Source organism: Nerophis ophidion, linkage group LG09 (assembly GCF_033978795.1).
Source record: "Nerophis ophidion isolate RoL-2023_Sa linkage group LG09, RoL_Noph_v1.0, whole genome shotgun sequence".
Lineage (NCBI taxonomy): Eukaryota > Metazoa > Chordata > Actinopteri > Syngnathiformes > Syngnathidae > Nerophis > Nerophis ophidion.
In genome coordinates, this window is record NC_084619.1 from 56,928,414 (window position 1) to 56,945,339 (window position 16,926).

Genomic DNA, 16,926 nt, shown 5'->3' on the forward strand with positions numbered 1-16,926 from the left:
CCCAAATCGCTGCCGTTGTGTCCTTGGGCAGGGCACTTCACCCTTTGCCCCCGGTGCCGCTCACACTGGTGAATGAATGATAGGTGGTGTTCGGAGGGGCCGTAGGCGCAAACTGGCAGCCACGCTTCCGTCAGTCTACCCCAGGGCAGCTGTGGATACAAATGTAGCTTACCACCACCAGGTGTGAATGAATGATGGGTTGGTTCCCACTTCTTTGTGAGCGCTTTGAGTATATAACAATAGAAAAGCGCGATATAAATCTAATCCATTATTATTATTATTATTAAATAAATATATATAAATAAATAGATTACTGCAGTGGTCTCCAACCTTGGTCTCAACGCATGATAATTTGTCCTGCGGCCTGGGGGGGTGGGGCGGTAATTTTCTTTTTTTCTTTTTTCATGAAACAGGCAGGTTTTTTGGGTTGGTGCACTAATTGTAAGTGTATCTTGTGTATCCTGTTGAAAACGTCGCGGAATGATGACGCTTATGTTGGCGCATGCTTGTGGCGTTATTGGTTGGAGCGGACATTTCAGCCCAGCCCCACTTACGGCTAAAAGTTGTCTCTTTTCATCGCATAATTACACAGTATTTTGGACATCTGTGTTGCTGAATCTTTTGCAATTTGTTCAATTAATAATATAGACTATAAAGAAGAAAGCGGTGGATTGCAGCTGCCTTTAGCAACCGAAACACAGCCGGTGTTTGTTTGTTTGTTGTGAAGCTTTAACACAGAGCGGTCAAGCGAACATGTTTCCCTACCACATGTCAACCAATTGTGATATTAAGTCGTCTCTCACCGGAGACTGGAGTGGATTATGCGACCGCAGCAGCTATCCAAAAGGCAGCTGTGATCCTGGCTCCTCCATTGGCTTCTCTCAGAGACACTGGCGTTCACCACAGCCCTCCGACTTTCAGGTATGACTTTATAATCTCACTAAAACACTATTAACACAATAAACAGATAAGGGATTTTCCAGGATTATCCTAGTAAATGTGTAATAACATCTGAATCGCTCCCACTTCCCTCGTCTTTTTTTTCTTTCCTTCTAGTCCTTCACTCTCGCTTTCCTCATCCACAAATCTTTCATCCTCGCGCAAATTAATGGGGAAATCGTCGCTTTCTCGGTCCGAATTGCTCTCGCTGCTGGTGGCCATGATTGTAAACAATTTGAGGATGGGAGGAGCTCTACAAGCCGTGACGTCACGCGCACATCATCTGCTACTTCCGGTAAAGGCAAGGCTTTTTTATTAGCGACCAAAATTTGCAAACTTTATCGTGGATGTTCTCTATTAAATCCTTTCAGCAAAAATATGGCGATATCGCAAAATGATCAAGTATGACACATAGAATGGACCTGCTATCCCCGTTTGAATAAGAAAATCTCATTTAAGTAGGCTTTTAATCATTGTTTAATGAATCGAAAAGTGAGCATTATTATATTTTTTAATTAGGGCAACCTCGGATCATTGTGCAAGTGTACCTAATGAAGTGATCCAAACTTATTTCAAATAAACTAAAAACGTAACATCTTTTTCATACAAAAGAAACATTAAATATTGATTTTGACATCCATCCATCCTCTACCGCTTGTCCCTTTTTGGGGTTGCGGGGGGTGCTGGAGCCTATCTCAACTGCATTCGGGCGGAAGGCGGCGTACACCCTGGACAAGTCGCCAACACAGACAGACAACACCCACACTGACATTCACACACGGGCCCATTTTAGTGTTGTGATTTTGACATTTCAAAGTTTATTTAAATGGTATTCCATGACTTATTCATACAGTTTCAACAAGTCCCACAGCGTAATATGCAGCATGCAGAAAAGTGGGAGGGGTCTAAATATATCATGTGACAGACCCCCCCCATACAAACAAAAGTCCCAACTAAAGCGCAATCTGAACTACTGCATTAAACATACATATATATATTTATATATATATATGTATATATATATACAAAAAATATAATTTCCCCTTTAACTCGTGTGTGTGTTTAAAAAGAAGCATAAGACTGACCCAGCAAGAAAGAATTCCCTAAAAAAAGATAAGTTACTGTTTAACACTAGGTGACTTGTCGTGTGCATTGTTGGCAATATTACAGGTGTAGTGATGAAGTGTTAAATGGGTGGACAACAGCATCCGTGTGTAAACAAGGAGATCAGTTGCAACATGTTGATCCACATGCACAAGCCAAAACTTGGAGTGAAATTCCAAGTCCTGCGATCGCGAGGAGGCCAAAGCTGCGTGGCGTCGAGCTTTGGGACAAAAGGGCGGGCGCTCCACTGTCCCGAAGAAAAAAAAAGAAAAAGTCCTGATTAGAGCGACTGCTCCTTCTCAGGTAGGAAGCGCTTTTTCCCTTTGCAAAACTCAAAATGTCTTTTTTCTCTCTGCTCGCTGGTCAGGGCATGGAGTGAATTGGAACAATGAAACGTGAAAATTAAAAAAACAACAGGATTTAGCCTTTGAAAAATACTTGGCTGCTAATGTTGCCTTCCATTTGTGCTGGGAAGTCGGAATTTCCGAGTTCCTGGTCAGAAGTTTGGATCGGATTTCGTACTCGGAAAGTCGGAGCCTTTCAAAATAATATAAGCTTCTGTATTATCGGTTTTCAGTTGTGATGTGCGGATCAATACCAGATCTTTATGTATGGATTTTCATATCAAAATGTAGATACTTTTGTCATTTGAGATAATATACAGCAGTGTTTCTTGTCCTTTTGTAAGGCCGTGAGCGCCCCCTCGAAAATATATCAGCTTTTCAGCCGTGGTCCCTATGGGCCGCAGCGGTAATCAGTTGTAATACAGTTCTCCACCACTTGTGGCAGTAATGACGATACCCAACAAAACAGAAGAAGTCTGGATCTAAAGTCATAGAGAAGTTTTTTTAGCACAACAAATATTTATTATTAAATCATTAAAACATAATTATTATTAAATACATATATTACTAAATAATAATTTTTCATTTTATTGACAGTTTAGTTAAACACACACAAATATCTATTTGTATCTGTGTATATATGTATATATATATGTATGTATATATATATATTTGTATATATATATATATATACTGCATATATATATATATATATATATATATATATATATACACACACACAGATATGTATGCATGTATATATACAAATATATATATATATATATAAATACACATATATATATACATACAAACATACGTATATGTGTATGTATACATATACACATATACATATATATACACACACATATACCTGTATACTGCATATACACATATATAAATATATATACATATACATAAATAAATACACATATATACATACAAACATATATATGTGTATATATACATATAAAGATACATACACATACATATATATAAATACATACATATATACATACATGTATATATTCATACATACATACATGTATATATATATATATATATACGTATGTGTATAATATATATATATATCCTGATCACGTGAGCTAGGATTTATTAATTTTAGGGATGTTATCGGCCTAGGTAAGTGCGTTTATTGAATAAAACTACTGGCAATTAAAGTGATACATCGTTTGAAGATAAAAGCATCCACCCCAGAAATACACTATTTGTTACTTTTGCCAGACACGCTACGTATATTTGCACAAAGCATCAATATCGGATCGGAATCGCCGACACCAGCCTGGGAAAGAAAACGAGTGGTATCGCACATCACGGGCTAGGAGCGCTTATGATTAGTTTGTGTCGCTCTTAGCCTACTTTCACACGTCCAAGTCCGATTTTTTTTTCGTCAAATCCGATCTTATATAATCATTCGCATTACCAAAAAAAATGTGATTCCTAACTCGACCTGTACGTGGACCAGTACTTTTTACAAGTAGTTTTACGAGATATTTTGCTTGATGACATGAGTTCCTAAAACATTTTATTTGCCCTGTCGTCAACTACTCATTTTGTGACCGTCCATTTTGGCGAGTAACTACGACGTTTATCGCTTTTCCGACGACGTTCTGGTCATTGTATCCGATTTATTTCCACTTAGGAAATCGGCCTTGGTCGGAGATGGAATTGTACTGTTCACAAAAAATCCGATACAGGCGGCTGATACGTTCTACGTCGCTAGCAATAGCATCCGTTTCCTCTTCATCTAGCATGTTTGAAGGTTGCAGAAAAAGTGCATATTTTCCCATACGTTGTTTATATTCAGACAAGGCAAGAACAAGAATAGCGTTTGAAAATGCATCCGCCTTGACTGCCGAAATCGTAACTGGAACAGTGGCGACTCGCCCGTGATGTCATACCCAGCTCCAACTTCCCAGGTAAATGGACCGCGGCTTTTCTCCTCACTCCAGGCCCGTCTAGTGACCCCCTAAAAGTGTGTGTGCGTGCGTGGATATGTTCTGCTTGGCACTTCTAGTAGATAGTACTGTGTGATGAACGCATCAAACAAAATAAACAAACATACGAGCGACTTCCCCGCATCCACGTGTCTTTTAGGTCCTTTTCGTCTTAAGTCCTTTTTCCTAAGTTAGCATCGCTCGCTCTTCACTTCTCAAGTTAGCCAGAAGCCTCCCGGAAAGAGAGATCATTCCTCCGTCGTGTTTTTACCTTTTTTTTTTTTTTCTTTCATGTTGTATACTTGTTGAGCATGTCTTCAGCGATGGAGGCCGCGACAAGGGAAAGGGGGCGGGGACTGTAGCGAGAAGGACAAGGAGCGCTCACACGTCCACCACCATCTTTTTGTGGATGTCCAGGCCGCCGACCACCTGCAGGAGAGACCACAAAGGAAGTGAAGTGTTATTATACAGTGGGGCAAAAAAGTATTTAGTCAACCACCGATTGTGCAAGTTCTCCCATTTAAAATGATGACAGTGGTCTGTAATTTAACAGCCCCAAAGCATGATGTTTCCACCCCATGCATCACAGTAGGTCTGGTGTTCTTGGGATGCAACTCAGTATTCTTCTTCCTCCAAACACGACGAGTTGAGTTTATACCCAAAAAAGTTATGTGCTCTCTGGGAAACTTAAGACAGGCCTGGATATGCACTGGCTTAAGCAGGGGGACACGTCTGGCACTGCAGGATTTGATTCCCCGTCGGCGTAGTGTGTTACTGATGGTAACCTTTGTTACTTTGGTCCCAGCTCTCTGCAGGTCATTCACCGGGTCCCCCCCATGTGGTTCTGGGATTTTTGCTCACCGTTCTCATGATCATTTTGACCCCACGGGATGAGATCTTGCGTGGAGCCTCAGATCGAGGGAGATTATCAGTGGTCTTGTACGTCTTCCATTTTCTGATAATTGCTCCCACAGTTGATTTTTTCACACCAAGCTGCTTGCCTATTGTAGATTCACTCTTCCCAGTCTGGTGCAGGTTTACAATTCTTTAGGTAGGTAGGTCTTTATTGTCATTGCAACAAGTACAACAAAACTTTGTTTTCAGCACAAACCTGTTCAAGATTAGACAAACAAACAGTGTACAGGGTTACAGAACAGGAACGCTGATAGATCGGCATAAGGCGCCCCGTAAAAGATGGGTAAAGGTAAACGCTAGGGAAGGATGAGTAAAAAAATACAATCCAGACTGGGCTCCTAAGGGGGCCCAGTTCGGTGTGACAAAAAACCACCATAGCAAAGACTTTTCCTGGTGTCCTTCGACAGCTCTTTGGTCTTGGCTATAGTGGAGTTTGGAGTCTGACTGTTTGAGGCTGTGGACAGGTGTCTTTTATACAGATAACGAGTTCAAACAAGTGCAATTAATACAGGTAACGAGTGGAGGACAGAAGAGCTTCTTAAAGAAGAAGTTAGAGATCTGTGAGAGCCAGAGATATCCCTTTTTTAGAGTGACCAAATACTTATTTTTGCTAAAGGCAATAATAATGATGATTTTAATAAAAAAAACAAAACAAGCAAAAATATTTTAAGGGTGTTTTGTTTGTAGAATGGTGTTGTCTTTTGTAGGAATTCGCTCACTGCAGGTTATGCAGTGCCCCCTCCCAAGTTATAGTCTTTTAGCCGTCCATAGCGTTACTACTCATATGGATTCTTCATTCATCACTCCAAACAATGATTGCAAGTTTTACAATATAAATAAAACAATTCTTACTTACTAAACCGTCTCATGTGTGATGTCTGTAGGAGTGTTTTCATGCATATTTGTACGTGCTATAATGTAATCAAGCTAGTAGCATTAGCTTGTATGCTAACACGTTTACAGTTGTCTGTGTTAGTATTATTAACCTAAATTCCGGATTATGAACCGCTACTTGTGTCCTCAACTTTGGACTCTGCGGCTAATTTATGGATTTTTCTTAGCTATAGACGAGGGGTGTCAAACGTACAGCCCGCGGGGAGGATAAGGCCCGCAAACCGGTTTTATCAGGCCCGCGGTATGAGTTTGCTAAATATAAAAATGAGCCGAAATTTTTGAATGAAACGAACTGCTGTTCTAGATGTGTCCACTAGATGTCGCAATAGCTTTGTATCTTTGTAGAATAGATGATGCTACATATGTAAAAAAAATAAAATAATAAACCACATGATGTTAATGCACCAGTCGAGGAAAATGAGCAAACTACCTAAATAATTTCCTGTAATTTGATTTTGATATATTTTTTTATCTTGATGGATTGAAATTAGTTGACTGATGAACATTATCACATAATTTATTCAGAAAGTATAAATAACGACAAAGATTGAATACTATTTTCCGCAACATGTAAGTGTAAAAAACAACGACATTATGATTTGTACATTTTCAGAATGTGCATGTTCTATCTTTAAACAAAAAAAAAGATCTGAAGTTGTCTTTATTTTTAAGTTATCGTGCCGGGATTTTACCAGTCCGGCCCACTAGGGAGTAGATTTTTCTCCATGTGGCCCCCAATCTAAAATGAGTTTGACACCCCTGCTATAGACAATAATAAAAATAATTTAATAATAAAAAATAAAAAAAACATGCAAAAATCTTTGAAGGTGTTTTATTGTTTGTAGTATGGTGTCGTCTCTTCAACTAATTTGCTCACTGCAGAATGTGCAGTGACCTTCCATTCATCGCTAGTGCTTTTTTTCCAACCCAGTCTTCAGTCTTTTAGCTATCTATAGCGTTTCTACTCGTATGGATTCTTTATTCATCGCTCTAAGCAACGTTTGTACGTTTTACAATATAACTAAAACAATTCTTACTTACCAAACCGTCCCATGTGTGATGCCTGTATGTGTGTTTTCATGCATATTTGTATACGCTATCGTAGTATAATCAAGCTAGCATCATTAGCATGAGCTAATATGCTAACACATTTACGAGTTTCTGTGTTAGTATTATTAACTCACAAGGGCATTCTTTTTGTATTGTGTCAGTTTCGTTATTGAGTCTAGTGGGTCCATGACGATGACTTCTGTTTTGTTTGATCATCCGTTTTACTGCCGTGTTACAGACACCGTTTGGAAACAATTAAGGTGTGTAAATAAACGTTTACAGCAGGGGTGTCAAACTCAAATACAGAGTGGGCCAAAATTTTAAACGGAACAAAGCCGCGGGCCAAGGTTGAACAAATTAACCTTTTAATAGGGACCCAAACAAGTTGGGCATTAAATATTGAACAAGCAAGGCTTATATAACTTTAGTCACATGCAAAATCCAGTTTCAAATAATAATAATAATAATTAAAAGAATATCAATGGCATATCAAATAAAATTTAAATAAAAATGTTATGTCTTTTTTTCTATTTGGAATCTTCTGAGGTAAATATAAAAATTTTTCCACAGGCTAAAAATACATTTGAAAATAAAATAACAATAATGAATGAACCAAACATTCAAGCCTTGAAGTAGCAAGAGAAAATGCATGAATAAAACGTTAATTATTGGTCAGTTTGCTGGAAGTTTTCCGGAAGAGTTAGTGCTGCAAGGGTTTCTGGGTATTTGTTCTGTTGTGTTACGGTGCGGATGTTCACCCGAAATGTGTTTGTCATTCTTGTTTGGTGTGGGTTCACAGTGTTGCACATATTTGTAACAGTGCTAAAGTTGTTTATACGGCCACCCTCAGTGTGACCTGTATGGCTGTTGACCAAGTATGCCTTGCATTCACTTGTGCGTGTGTGTGTGTTTGTAAAAGCCACAAATATTATGTGACACGCTGTTAGTATGGAGGAAAAGCGGACGTGACGACAGGGTTTAGAGAACGCTAAAGGCAGTGCCTTAAATGCACGCCCCCAATATAGTTGTCCAGGTGGAAATAGGGAGAAATTCGGGAAAATGGTTGCCCCCGGAGATTTTCAGGAGGGGCACTGAAGTTCGGGAGTCTATTGGGAAAATTAGGAGGGTTGGCAAGTATGAGTATTAGCGGTGAATGCGGTGTTACAGCGGCACCGACGCTGTATAACTCCGGCGGGCCAGCTCTAATGCTAAATTGATATTGCCTCAAGGGCCAAATTAAATTACACCGCGGGCCAGTTTGACACCCATGATTTACAGAATCTTTCATACCGGTATATATGTGCAGCTTATAGTCCAGTGTGGCTAATATATGTACAATTATTATTTTCTTCTAAAATATTGTGGGTGTGGCTTAAATACCAGTGAACTCTAAAGCGTGGAAATTATGGTAGTTATGAGGACTCCTGGAGGAAATTACGAGCAAATGAAAACATTTATCTTCCAAGTTGGCACACTGGCGTTGAGAAAGAACAGACAACAGTTTGCACAAACGTCAGAATGAAAAACAAAACAACTTACGGCGCAGAATTCTTCGAAGGATATCCTGCCGTCGCCGTCCCTGTCGGCGTTGATGATGGTTTTGTCCACGATCTGTTGGAGCTGCGTGTCCTTCAGGTTGTTGCCCACCATCATCTTCAGCACCTGGAAGAGCTCGCCGTTGGAGATGTAGCCGTCCTTGTCCATGTCGTATATCCGGAAGGCGACTGCGGACCAAAAGACGTTACTCGCTTGCTTTCGCACTCAATTCTAGGAGGCTCAGAGGGAACATGGCGCCAAGCAGAGGTGGACATACTTCAGTACTTCATTCCACTCCTGTACTGTAGTAGTAGTAATAGTGTCAGACTAACTGTATCTAAGTTATCACAAAAATTTGTGTTCAAATTATTTCCAGGCGAGAAAAACCTACCAAGAAGAAGGCTTGTAAAACTCCACAGTTTAGGATGGGAAGCAACATAAGGGTGTTCTGTTTCTTTCATGTATTGTAATCAACAGAAAGATATTGTCGTGACCCAAGAACTACAAATCCGAGAGGAAGCAGGGCCTGACTCCCCTCCGGTGAAGTGAATTATATTTATATAGCGCTTTTTCTCTAGTGACTTAAAGCGCTTTACATAGTGAAACCCAATATCTAAGATACATTTACACCAGTGTGGGTGGCACTGGGAGCAGGCGGGTAAAGTGTCTTGCCCAAGGACACAACGGCAGTGACTCGGATGGCGGAAGCGGGGATCGAACCTGGAACCCTCAAGTTGCTGGCACGGCTACTCTACCAACCGAGCTATACCGCCCCGACCTCAAGGCGACCGCTTCTGGGAACTGTTTTACGACTATTTCTTTTGAACTGTTCTGTAATCAAAGGCGATGGCTGTTTACGACCCATGTCCCTTAGAAACAGCTGTAGCCATGTAATCTTTGAAACTGTAAATAAAAGAGGTGGCGTACAATCTTTCGCCAGAGCGTGCCGGAGTCTGTACAAGAGTACAGCCCAGACGTTTCTCCTCAAATTGAGCCAAATTTAATTCTGTCTCTGTTTAATTCCTTGCTCCTTGTCTCGTTAAATAGATGTCATCAGAGTTTGAACCTGACAAGTAGTAATAGTAGTAGTAGTAATAGCAGTAGTGGTAGTAGTAGTAGTAGTAGTAAAATGTGACAAGGTGTAACTCACATCGAAGCTTCGATTCCTTGTCGCCTTTGACACTGAACTGTGACACACCCTCGATGAACTCTGTGGCGGCAGAAAATAAACAATATTACACAACTGCAGTTATTACACAACAACACAGTTATTACACAAAAAGAGTCAATACACAATTAGGGATGGGCGATACATCAAATATAGTCGATATAACGTGGGTTTGTCTGTGCGATATAGAAAATGACTATATTCTGATATTGGAGTATAGATTTTCACACATTTGCTTTTAGCTGTGGACATTACACTACAGGCTTATATCACTCTTTCTTGTCTCTCCTTCTCACAGAGACATAAAACAAGCGCACCTTCTTACATACAGCACATACTGTCCCGCTTGCAATGTCATACGCCCTCGCGGAGCAGAGAGGTAGCGAAATGGTAAAGTTAGTTGTGGTGCTAGCGGAGCGGGGTGAGTGGTAATACAAAAGAGAGAAGGTGCCAATCTCTTATCAAATGGAGAAAAAGTAATTAATTCCCAAGAAAAACAGCACAGGGTCCATCATCTGGCGGTGGTTTGGCTTCAAGCAGGAAGATGTTGAACAGACAACCGTAATATGTCAAGTATGCGGCAAAAGCGTTCCTACAAAAAGTATCAGCTAATTTGTAGCTTCATTTGAAAAGTCACCTGGTAAAAACTAAGGAGTGCTTGAAACTCTGCATGTCAACATCTCCTTTCGACGCCACGCCCATAAAATGCACTGACCCAAATGAGCCTGGCCTCTTCCATTTCCACATCAACAAAAAAGTCAACAATAGAAGGAGATAACGTCCGCAGGAGCCTACCACATAGCGAAGGATATACACTATTTGATTTCCTATTATGCAGCTCATTTTTATTTGACACTTATTGAAATATCTTGTGTGACATCATGCACAAAAGTGCACTTTATTTGTTTTAAACTATTGTAGTGGCGTTCTGTACAAAAAGTGCACTTTAATTTAGTGGTGTTTTGATATGTCATCTTAGTGACATCATGCACAAAAGTACACTAATAGCTTGTTTTAAAATGTTTCTGATAATCTTGCACTTTCTGTTTTGGAAATGACATGAATGTTTGTGCCACTGCTTAATTGTTTAATAATACAGTTTTGGTCAATTGACTTAATAATTAATATATGCCAAATAAGCATATATTAATGCAGTATGTTACGATCCGCTGCCCGGATTGTTCCATTTTGTAGTTTTGTTACTTCCTGTATCACATTCTGTAGTTTGACCTCCTTATTTCCTGTTTTGCTCTGTCACCATGGTTGCATTTTGTTTTCACCTGCTACTCTCGGTTTACACACACCTGTTTTGCTAATCACCTGCCTTATTTAAGACTGCCCCTTTTGTTAGTTCATTCTCGGATCCTAGTTTGCTTTCACGCAACAGATGACGACTTGCTTTCCATGTTTATACTCGCTAGCTCTCGCGCTGCATTTTGTTTATTCCTAGCTCTCATGCTGATTGTTTTGTTTTTCCTTTTTGTGCCAAGTTGTTAGTGTTTCTGTTCGTTTCCCTAGCTCCCATGCTAGCGCCATTTGTTTGCCTTATCTGCCTAGCACCAGTGTTTTTGTTCTAGCCTGTTTTATTAGCTAAATAAATCTTTATTTTCTTACCTTACTCTGTGTTCTTGTCCGACGCAAGTCTCACAGTATGAACAAGAATGTTTTAAAGTAGACACATAGAATCATCATACTGCTGTGATTATATGCATCAAGTGTTCATTCAAGGCTAAGGCAAAATATCGAGATATATATCGTGTATCGTGTAATGGCCTAAAAATATTGAGATATTCATAAAAGGCCATATCGCCCAGCCCTGTACACAACACAACTATTAAACAACCACACATTTATATCACAACAAAGTTATTATACAACAACACACTTGCTGTACAACAACATTTGTTATCAGCTGCCGATTAGGATGCTATTTGTTAGCTAAGGATTGGCGCTTGAGTTTTCAACTCACAATTGGCGCCAAAGTTGTCAACTAGCAATTATCACTATAGTTGTTGCTACCGATTAGCGCGTTAGTTGTCAGCTAGCACTTTGCACTTTAGTTAAAAGCTCGTAATTAGCGTTCTGAGTACCGGCTAGCCATTGGCGCTGTAGTTGTTAGCTAACAATTATCACTCTAGCTGTCAGCTAACAATCATCGCTCTAGTTTTCAGCTAGTAATTAGCGCTCTAGTTGTTAGTTGAAAGCTATAGCGCTAATCGCGAGCTAATAGTGGTCAGCTAGCGATTGGCGCACTAGTTGTCAGCTAGTGATTAAGGCGTTAGTTGTCAGCTAGTGATTAGCACACTAGTTGCCAGCTAGCGATTAGCGGCACAATACTGTTATTTGTATGTCATTATTTTTGCCAAACAATAAAGTACCTTTTAAGACCTGTTTAATGTAAACACAATTATAGTTGTACACAAGATATTTAAGTAGGGGATCCCTGCTCTTTGTGTCCATCAGTTTAGAAAACGTTGAAGACCCCTGTTTTAAAATACAAACTACCGTATTTCCTTGAATTGCCGCAGGGCATATAGTATGTGCCTGCCTTGAATTACTGCCGGGTCAAACTCGCTTCCCAAAACAATTAGCGCATGCTTAGTATTACCGCCTGGTCAAACTCGTGACACTTCCCCTGTCATCATTTTCAAAATGGAGGAGGCTGATTTCAACACCTGTAATTTGAAATTGCGTAAAGGGAAGAAGATTAAGAGCTATTCAGTAGGATTTAAGGTCCAAGCTTACATCACACTCAAATTGTTATTGCATACCTTTGGTAAGTGCCGGAGTGAGAAGAGGTTTTAGAAGAATTAGCGCATGCTTACTTTTACCGCATGCCTTTGGTAAGCGCAGGAGTGAGAAGAGGTTTTAAATTAATTAGCGCCCCGGCGGCAATTCAAGGAAATATACGATATTCCATTCTGTTTATGTGGCTCATTATTGTTAATATTATCATTATTAATATTAATAAATTATGAGAATTCCGTTTCTTGTCTTTTAACTTCCTGTAGCCTGTTGCCTACAATTGCTCAGTATTGTGTTCTTTACTGTATGTGTGGCCTACAATTATATTAAATTAATTTACATAAAATTATAATTTAATATAATATAAATAAATAATAATAAATGGGTTGTACTTGTATAGCGCTTTTCTACCTTCAAGGTACTCAAAGCGCTTTGACACTACTTCCACATTTACCCATTCACACACACATTCACACACTGATGGAGGGAGCTGCCATGCAAGGCGCCAACCAGCACCCATCAGGAGCAAGGGTGAAGCGTCTTGCTCAGGACACAACGGACGTGACGAGGTTGGTTCTAGGTGGGATTTGAACCAGTGACCCTCGGGTTGCGCACGGCTACTCTCCCACTGCGCCACGCCGTCCCCAATATCTTACATTGTATTAAATTACATTGTAATATAATATACTATATAAATATTAATTATTCAATTATAAAATAACTTCAAATATATTATATTAAATTGTATTAAATAAAATATTAAACTACTTTATATTCAATTAAATTATATTATATTGAATGGTATTAAATTATATTTTAATACCATTTATTATAATACATTCCACTGTATTAAATTATATTTTAATAGAATTTAATATAGTATATTGAATTAAAATGTATTATATTAGACTGTATTAAATCATATTAAATACAGTTATATTAAATTACATGAAATTAAATTATATTAAATTAAAAATAAATCCAATTATTTCATGCTTTCTTGTGCTAGCGTGGCGCCCACCTTTAAAGTCCACTTCGCCGTTGCCGTCCGTGTCGAAGATGTCGATGACCCTCTGCACCAGCGGGTTCTGCTGCAGCTCGGGCAGCGACATGAACTCCTCCACGCTGAGCGAGCCCGAGTTATCCAGGTCGAGTTTCTTGAAGCGCTTCCCGAGCCGCTTGATCTCATCAGCATCGACTTGGGGGGGAGAAAAGATGGCAGTTGAGACACACCTGCTTCTTGCTCACAATTATACAAAACAGGACGGTTTTTTTTGTTTTGTTTTTAAAGATTACTGCGATCTAAAATGCCTGAGTGGGTGTTTTCTCAAAGTTGTGGAAAAAAATTGTTTTGAAGCTTACAACATTTAATCGGAAAATAAATACTGTGTTGATGTTTTACTCATTTTACACCACACAGACCTAAAAGTGGACACTAAGTGGCAGTGGAAGCACATCCCTCACATTATTGTACTGTTTTATTCATGATAATGATAATAAACTGTCTGTTACAGACAGTGTATGTTTTATGCTGAAAAGTGTTGGTCTATCTTCAACGTTAATTTATGTTGAAACACCCTAAAAAAGTTTTTGAACTGTGAGAGCGATGTAAAGCGCACATTTTTGTTGATTAATGAGAGACAACGAAAAAATATCATCACATTTCAGCATCTCTTTCATGTAAATGCTGCCTCTTTGTGTTGCAAAATGGAAATCTGTTCTTAATTGTCTTACCTTGGATAAATAAATGTCTAAAAAAATACCGTAAACTCCGGACTATAAGGCGCTACTTTTTTCCTACGCTTTGAACCCTGCGCTTTATTAAACGGTGCGGCTAATTTATGGATTTTTCTTTGCTGACGGCAATAAAAATAATAGTTTTTATTAAATACAGTAGAGTCCTTTGAGACATTTGTGCTTTAGGGCTATATAAATAAACATTGATTGATTGATTGACATGCAAAGACACTTGAAAGGTGTGTAATTGTTTGTGCTATAGCGCCATCTTTTGGACGAGTTCGTCCACTGCAGGTGGACTAATTTTTTATCGATGTTTCGCAATATATACAAATGGTAAATGGGTTGTACTTGTATAGCGCTTTTATACCCCTTTTCAAGGAGCCCAAAGCGCTTTGACAGTATTTCCAAATTCGCCCACTGACGGCGGGAGCTGCCATGCAAGGCGCTCACCAGGACCTATCAGAAGCAAGGGTGAAGTGTCTTGCCCAAGGACACAACGGACGTGACTAGGATGGTAGAAGGTGGGGATTGAACCAACAACCCTCAGATTGCTGGCACAGCCCCTCTACCAACTTTGCCACGCCGTCCCGCGCATACTGATATTGTTTTATCGCCCGGCCCCTACGTCACATAAACCGAAAGTGAAGCACGCTGTTTTTCCTTTACCATTAAGAAACGCTTAATATCGAAAAAGGAAGAAGATAAACATATTTCAACACAAATAATAATAGTTTGGCTATCAAAGAGCAAAACAATATGCAACATTTCTTCGAGCAAGGAAAGTATAGTGGGTCTGTTTATTAATAAAACTTGGTTAAAATATTTTAGCGTGTGTCTAAGTGCTGTTTGAGCGCATTCAACTGTACCACGATAATAATGATAACCATGATAATACACTTTCAAGTGGTCACATGACTAACACGCTGTAATCTGAGCCATCCAGCCGCCTTCATACAGCAACTCTAGCGGGCTCGGGTGGCGTGCTTACTGACCCACATGAGGGCCGCCTTTTCGCAAGCGTCGATAACAACTGCGGCGCGTGCCAACTGGCACGGCTGCAGAGACCGAGACGTTTCCACGACAACAGGGGAGATGATAGGGCAGTAGTGGGTTGTGTTTATGGGGTTCCGACGACCCGGGCAGCGCCGCAAAGAGGGACGGAGAGAAATAAACGGCTCCCAATAATAAGCAATTAATCATATACATGATTCTGTTTACAGTATATATTTAATTGCTCAATCAAGCACACAACATTCCCAATGTGTTTTAGACATCAAGTCTGGAGACAAATTTGATGATCCAAACATTACAAAACTAAACTAATATTTGCTTCAAATATTTCTGAATAGTTTTAATTTAATTAATTGTCAGCACCCCCCGCGACCCTAAAGGGAATAAGCGGTAGGAAATGGATGGATGGATGTATATGTATATTAGACCAGTTGATCTGCCGTTTCTTTTCTTTTTCTTCTATGTCCCACTCTCCCTTGTGGAGGGGGTCCGGTCCGATCCGGTGGCCATGTACTGCTTGCCTGTGTATAGGCTGGGGACATCTCTGCGCTGCTGATCCGCCTCCGCTTGGGATGGTTTCCTGCTGGCTCCGCTGTGAACGGGACTCTCGCTTCTGTGTTGGATCCGCTTTGGACTGGACTCTCGCGACTGTGTTGGATCCATTATGGATTGAACTTTCACAGTATCATGTTAGACCCGCTCGACATCCATTGCTTTCCTCCTCTCCAAGGTTCTCATAGTCATCATTGTCACCGACGTCCCCCTGGGTTATTATTGTCACCGATGTCCCACTGGGTGTGAGTTTTCCTTGCCCTTATGTGGGCCTAACGAGGATGTCGTGGTGGTTTGTGCAGCCCTTTGAGACACTAGTGATTTAGGGCTATATAAGTAAACATTGATTGATTGATTGATTGATATATACACACACATACATACATACATACTTCTTTTCCACCATAATTTACAAATAAATTCTTTAAAATTCCTACAATGTGAATTCCTGGATTTTTTTTTTCACATTCTGTCTCTCACAGTTGAAGTGTACCTATGATGAAAATTACAGACCTCTGTCATCATTTTAAGTAAGAAAACTTGCACGATCGGTGGCTGACTAAATACTTTTTTCTCCCCACTGTACATATATACATATATATATATCTATATATATATATATATATATATATAGATATATATATATATATTTTTTGTCTTCTTCTTTTTTTCCCTTCTACTTATTAGATTTTTTATATATATAAAAAAACCTAATATGTACAAAAAAGCATCACAATTAGCTCACCAAAATGTGATTGTTGATAGAAAATAAACTTGGAGACAACATACGGAGCGGTTGTCCTGTTGCCTTTCCATTAAGAACAATAAATTAGTTTTCAGTAAAAGTTTGCTGGTTTCAAAAAAATTTAATGCTGAGCGCATATCATTATGTCAAGATAATGGCACTAGCATTTACTTAGTTTAAGAATATTTTTCAACATATTGGGCAAAAAGGTCTTATTATTTTCCTACC

The 16,926-nt window shown here is 39.4% G+C and overlaps 1 protein-coding gene across 1 annotated transcript in view; it reads right to left on the reverse strand.

Annotated features, from left to right (window-relative positions):
* Positions 1-4,522: 4,522 nt before the first annotated feature.
* The window catches only part of ppp3r1a (protein phosphatase 3, regulatory subunit B, alpha a), a 48,090-nt gene continuing 35,686 nt past the window's right edge, over positions 4,523-16,926 (reverse strand). Inside the window, exons 3-6 of the mRNA XM_061911312.1 lie at positions 13,672-13,848; positions 9,888-9,947; positions 8,741-8,925; positions 4,523-4,771 (exon numbers count right to left, since the gene is read on the reverse strand). Coding sequence (XP_061767296.1) covers positions 4,724-4,771; positions 8,741-8,925; positions 9,888-9,947; positions 13,672-13,848 — 470 coding nt within the window. The 3' untranslated portion in view covers positions 4,523-4,723. The remainder of the gene's footprint in view (positions 4,772-8,740; positions 8,926-9,887; positions 9,948-13,671; positions 13,849-16,926) is intronic.